Source organism: Trachymyrmex septentrionalis, unplaced genomic scaffold, assembly GCF_001594115.1.
Source record: "Trachymyrmex septentrionalis isolate Tsep2-gDNA-1 unplaced genomic scaffold, Tsep1.0 scaffold29, whole genome shotgun sequence".
NCBI lineage: Eukaryota > Metazoa > Arthropoda > Insecta > Hymenoptera > Formicidae > Trachymyrmex > Trachymyrmex septentrionalis.
The window spans coordinates 2,477,340-2,483,385 of NW_017305451.1; the positions used below are offsets into that span (position 1 = coordinate 2,477,340).

At 46.3% G+C, this 6,046-nt stretch overlaps 2 protein-coding genes across 3 annotated transcripts in view; both read left to right on the forward strand.

Annotated features, from left to right (window-relative positions):
• Positions 1 to 1,526, forward strand: part of LOC108749334 (HAUS augmin-like complex subunit 3) — a 3,544-nt gene extending 2,018 nt beyond the window's left edge. Inside the window, exons 6-9 of the mRNA XM_018487947.1 lie at positions 171 to 510; positions 602 to 837; positions 929 to 1,097; positions 1,168 to 1,526. Of these exons, the coding sequence (XP_018343449.1) occupies positions 171 to 510; positions 602 to 837; positions 929 to 1,097; positions 1,168 to 1,320 (898 nt within the window). The 3' untranslated portion in view covers positions 1,321 to 1,526. The remainder of the gene's footprint in view (positions 1 to 170; positions 511 to 601; positions 838 to 928; positions 1,098 to 1,167) is intronic.
• A 969-nt stretch (positions 1,527 to 2,495) lies between these two features.
• On the forward strand, positions 2,496 to 5,563 carry LOC108749510 (GSK-3-binding protein-like). 2 transcript variants are annotated; one of them, XM_018488292.1, is made up of 2 exons: positions 2,496 to 4,521; positions 4,558 to 5,563. In XM_018488292.1, exons 1-2 carry the CDS (start codon positions 4,216 to 4,218, stop codon positions 4,846 to 4,848), a joined length of 597 nt encoding a protein of 198 aa, XP_018343794.1. In that variant the 5' UTR covers positions 2,496 to 4,215; the 3' UTR covers positions 4,849 to 5,563. The 2 variants fall into 2 exon arrangements, with proteins under 2 accessions (XP_018343794.1, XP_018343793.1); XM_018488291.1 differs by having other exon boundaries at positions 2,496 to 5,563.
• The last annotated feature ends 483 nt before the right edge of the window (positions 5,564 to 6,046 follow it).

Consider the following 6,046-nt stretch of genomic DNA (forward strand, 5'->3'; position numbering starts at 1 on the left):
TTAACTATTGCGAAAATTGCAAAATGGTATAAAACTTTTTTGTTTTCCTTGATCCATTCTACGCTCCCAATGCGGCTCCGACCTTAACAGATACCCTGTATATGGCTTGAATATAGAATAAAGTAAATAATGTTTTATATATTAAATCATAACATTTTATTTATAAATAGCGATGAAATGCAAACGTTAACCATAAAGAGAGACATTTTGGAACAGAATATTGAGCTTTTGCGAGATCAACAATTACCAGAAGTAGTAGTGCAATATGCTGAAATGGAGACTATAAAGATCTTGAAGAACGACGCACTTGCCCGTGTCGAACGGAGGAAAGCCCGTCTCGAGAAGCTCAAGAATTTATATTTTCTCGCAGGAAAGCATGGACATGTTTACGTAGATCTGCTATATTTATTAATGGAAATGCAATTCCGTCGCCTGCACGAAGTCGCTGAATTCATCGCTGACGCTCGTCATTATATTATTACGGAATATAAGCTTTCTTCTGCAAGATGTGTTGGTATCAATGCATTTCTCTCTCAATTCGGTATTATTTTAATAAAAATAATAATTTGCACTACTCATAGAAACATAATGAAATGTGCAGGAGGTCATGCAACAAGAACAGGACGAATATGCGACACTTATAACGCAATCTCCGGAAACGTACAATGCGTTTAATCAAATATTTATGTCTATGGTACTTGGTGACAATATCTCGGATGAATCGTCGTTATCTACTGCGTTGAAAAGATACGACGACTTAATAGCTGACAACGCGAAGAAGAAGAAATTAATACTGGAAACATATCCAAATAATAAAATCGACAAATTACAAAAATTGTAAGTTAATAATTTACCATTAATAATTTCATGTATCGATGATACATTATTTTTCTATGAGTATGTTTAATGTATATTTCTATGGATTTAGAGAGAATGAAATTAACAAGGATTACATAGCTGAGACGCAAAATGGACCGACAATTAGCTTTAGGCCAACTTCATATGAAATAAGCTCCAAGTGCGAGGAAATGTCCACAATCGTTCAACAGGTGCAAGGAGATATAATAAAAATTAGGAATCAGTTCAAAGAACGAATGGTATAGCGCTACAAACATATTAATAATTCGTGAAAACATATAACATTTGCTAATAATTCCCGTATTGCAGAGGATGGACGCTAATCTAGAACGCGAAAAGGACATTTTATGGCAGAGATTTTTGACAGAACCCGATACATTAAGATTGAGATACGAGGAAGCAAAACAAAAAGCGAATGAATTTCACTTTAGAGATACCATAGAAAGTAAACTGAATCAGTAAATTAAACAATTTACAAACCAATTATATAGGGAGACAGGAAAGTAGGTATTCGATATTTCAAGTTTATTTTTGTATTTTTAAAAAATCAAAATAATTAAAACATAGTACATTGTAAATATATTCGGTAAAATACCAAGTTACTCATTCCCTTCATTCCCCCCCCCCTCATTTTTGATAAAAATAAATCATGAATTTTTACTACTAAAGATGGAACATCCAATGCTCAATTTGACTTATACATTATTCATAATAAAATTCACTGAAGAGCCTTGAAAGTTGATTTAATATAAATATTGTAATCAATTTTGTGTGAAGATAAATTTTTGTCCCCCCCCCCTCCTGTCAAATCTTGGATACGCTCATGGCCGTTTTAATTCGTTTAAGTTATTAGAGGAAACCCGATTGCTGAATTTTTGTGGACATAATCCGCGCGGAGCATTACATGGACGCGATAATGAATGATTCGTCCCAAGGACAAGCGTGTGTGTGTGTGTGTGTGTGTGTGCGTGCGCGCTGAGCGCACGCGCGTATAAACACGACGAGGGATGACGTAGAGGAGGTGCCCGAGTGTAACCTTGATCCGCGCGCATCGATGTCCCCCCTCGTCCCTTCCTCCCACCCTCACTTCTCCCTTCCACCCTCACTTCTCCCTTCCTCTCCTGTTTCCTCATCGACGTGTTGCCCTTTTGTCCTTCTCTTCGCTTCCCGCCCCCTCCGCCCTCTTTATCTCAAATTTCGTTCAAAATCACCACGCTTCTGAAAGAGTTCCGAATATACAAATGCAAAAGGTTTATAAGCAAACGTCACGATTATGAATTATGAAACGCCCGTCTCGGAGGTGTCGTATCGTCGCATTCCTCGAGTATGTGACAAAGGCATTTTTGCGATCGGCAAGCGCTCCGTGCTTGCTTTCTTAGCGAGCTGGCGGGAGGGTGGGAGGGAGGGAAGCGTGAGAGAGAGAATACGGAACGGGGAAGTGGCAAAGCGAGGAGTACTATCGATTCGCCGGGCACCCGTGAGTTAACGGTTTGTTTACACGAGCCGGCGAGCGCGGGGCCGGAGGGGTGCCGGGAGCCGGGTTGGGCAGGGGGGCGACCGGCGGGGAAGGCAGGCGACGGGGCGCATGCGCCGCCCGACCAAAACAATAATAACAGAGTAGAAGGTTCATGGCTGGCGGACGTACGGGCGGCCGCTCGCTCTTCGCTCTCCGTGCTCGTTTGGTGCTCGCTGAATTCTGCTCGCTGGCGCTGCTTCGCTCCGCGCGCCAAGTGATCGCGAACGACCCGTCGACGTTGTCGCGCGGTGAAGTCACGCCAGATAAACAAAGGAGCAGGCGCACCGGACGTTTTCTAACGCGTCGCGCGACGTAAAGTTCGTGCGCCGACAATTCGTCGTGATTCCCGCGGTGAGCGAGTTGTACGTGTGGGAGGCCCTTGAAACCCTGGAGGACCGAGGACAGCGAAGTATATACCGGGACTACCTCGAAGTCGGAAAAACGACGGTGAAAATAAATTCCGACTGACGTCTGAGTTGACATTTAAAACGAGACTGTGTAAAAAAGAAAGAACCGCGAGAGTCGCGTCATTGAGTAACAAGTGGATCGCAAGTGGAATAACGAGCCGTGGAATCGGGACTACCTCAGAATAAAACAAAAAAACAAAAAAAAAAAAAAGATAATAAGAGACTATAAATAGAAGAGAATCACGAGAGAGATAGAAGAAAAGGAATCGTCCGTCTGGTGTATCCGATTCGAAAGCGGGAGCGCCGCGCGAGATTACCATCTTCCCGTCGGGCCAAAATAATCACTCGCTCTCACCGTGTTCCGTTCCTCCTCTTTCTCTCCCACCCGCTCAGTGCGTTACCTCATCGGAGCTGAGTAGGTGCGTGTAACGAGCGTATGCGCGCGTTGTGCAACCCACCTCGCACTGATCCTCGGAGAGCGAGCGAGCGAGCGTAAGAAAGAGAGAGAGAGAGAGAGACAGAGTCGAATGCAGACACTGTATACGTTCGATCGGCCTGGAAGCAAAACAATGTGCGGCTGGTGTAGCGCTGTGTAGCGGGTAGTGGAGAGGAGAGCTCTGTGCGTGTATACGTACAGCTGCTGCTGCGCGGTGCGCTGGTGTGCGTTTGTTTATGCGCGTAGATTAGCCGCACGCTCGTACTCGCGCGCGGGGCAGTTCATTCAACAGCCAGCCGCGCTTCGACGCGCGCGACTCCTCGTCGTGCCGCGTTCCGCCGACGACGTTTCGAGAAAGCGAACGAGGAGAGGATATATCGCGTCGACCCGCGTATTTGCCTAGTGAATCATACCCGTCCGATTACGCACGGACGCGCCTGTACGCGGATACTCCGTCGTGCTTTATATATATGTGTATATATCTGTATATATATATATATGCACACACATATACACATCGCCACTGTGTATTATTGTTGACGTGTCTCTCGGCGACAACTCAGCGATTCAGAGAGCGAGTCACTAATCGGAGGACAGCCCGTATTTCTTCGTGGAAAAAGGAATTCTCAAGTCTTCCCGCTGAGGTTTTCCTGGTACGAGAAAAGGAAGTTTGGTTTTACTGAAAGAAAATAGTGCAGCGTTCTCTCTCTTTTCTCCTTACCTCAGGCTGTTTATTGTTTGCATGGGACCTCGTCGACCCAGGTAAACATCGAAAGAAGGAAACAGAGTGGGAAAACTGTTGTCGGCTCGAAGAGAGAGCGAGAGAGAGAGAGAGAGAGAGAGATCTTGTACATTAGAAGAAGAGGGGACGACACATAGAGCTTTGAGTGAAACCGTCGGGTCCCCGTTGTACAGTCTGTTTACTACACGTCGTAGTCGTGGTTGTTGTTACGTGTTCCGCGTGTCAGCATCGAGAGCACGAGGCGGAGAGTTCGAGGATGCCGAGTGCCGAGGAGACGACGTATCTGATCGGCGTGATGCCGGACGGCGCGGCGCAGGCGGACGCGTTCCTGACGCGCGACGTCGACCTCCTGGTGTCGCAGATCAAGGAGAACCTACGACTGTCCGGTCTGAAGGCCAAGTCCAGCATCAGCTGCAAGAACAATCGGCCGTCGCCGTACCGGGTGCCGGCACGTTCCTGGGCGGATCCGGCCGCCGGCTGCGAGGTCTGCGGTCTGCGGTCTAACGGCCAGCAACAACAACAATCGCAGCAACAGCATCACGTGACTGCTGCTCATCATCCTCATCATCATCACCACCACCACCACCACCACCACCACCACCATCACCACCATTATCACAATCATCTGAAGAGGAGCGAGAGGAGGGTGGACGATGATCCGTACGAGGTACTTCAGGAACTGCTGCGCGAAGGCGGCCTCATCAAGGAGGCGGTGAAGAGGCTGCAGGAGAACCTCGACGAGCTCTCGAGCTCGAAAGTGGACGAAGACGACGTGGTGAACGATGAGGACGACGTGCGGCAGTCCGGTGGCGGATACCGCAGGAAACCGTACTTCTACGATTCCGAGGACGAGCCGTTACCGCCGATGTACGACCCTCTGGAACTGTGAGCCGTCCAACGGCGACGTTTGGGGAAAACTTTTATGAACGTTTCTACGTTCTCGCGTCGCGAACAATGCCGCTTTATCCCGCCAGGGTCGTTTTCGACCTGGTCCTTTCCTTTAAGCTTCTTTTAATGGAAGGAATAGGAGATTCTAGGTAGGGCCGTTTCTTTTGTGATTCGGGAACGGAAAGTGTCTCGAAAGTGGATAAGAATTCACGTTGAAGAAGGAAATCGATAAAAAGGGGTATCCTGTGAAAACGCGTTTCGTTCGCTCGGCCGCGTGGGAGTCTCAGGAGACGACGGCGACGGGAAAGTGTGCGTGCGTGCGTGCGTGTATGTATGTATGTAAACACAATTAGGCGAGAACTCGCCTTACATGGCCGTGTTTGTAAATACGCTGCGTTGTCGGCGCTGCGCGATAGCTTCGCCCTCACCGCTGTATCGACGCTCGCGGACGGACCTACGTGGAAGACTTACTTATGGCCGCCAACGCGGCCCGCGTCCCGCTCGACTCGCTTCACCACCGCGTTTCGAAACGCGCACGCGAGATGTTCCTTTCCCGCACTGTTCTACATCGCGTCGGTATCTCGAGATCGTTTATTAAATATCGCTGGCGAACTCAACGCCGTCTCGACGTGACTAATGTCTGTTTCTGTCAATGTAGATTAACTATAATCTCTCAGTTCTACTTTTCATCTTTTTTTTTTTTTTTCCTTTCTTTTTTTTCCGACACCCGTTTCTGCTAATGTAGTTTAATTTTAATCTCGGTTCAACTAACTTTTTCTAGGAATTACTAGTTCTAGGAATTACTAGTTCTAGGAATTGGAAAAGGATGAAGAAGTAAGTTGAATTGAAGGTAAAGTTAATCTACACTGTGTTGTTAGAAACGGGCATAATTTGTAGAAACTAGAAGCAGATAAAAAGTAAGTCAAGCTGAGATTAAAGTTAATTTACGTTGGTTGAAATAGCTATTGATGTGCGTCATTCGCCCGTTCAGAAGCCATACGCAATGTTCCTTTTCTGTAGTGGTGCTCTGTATTGTGTTAACAATGATTATCCCGAACCGTTGAAAAATATCATTGGCGACAATCGTAGTGCAAGGCCAATACAATTCTTTGTATATATTTTGAAGTACCTATTGGACAATAAATATACATAAATTATGTATTTATTGTATAAACATATATATATATATACATATATTC

Bases quoted from the DNA above. Each gene is read 5' to 3' on its own strand.
- LOC108749510 (XM_018488291.1), top strand. From the start codon at position 4,216: ATGCCGAGTGCCGAGGAGACGACGTATCTGATCGGCGTGATGCCGGAC.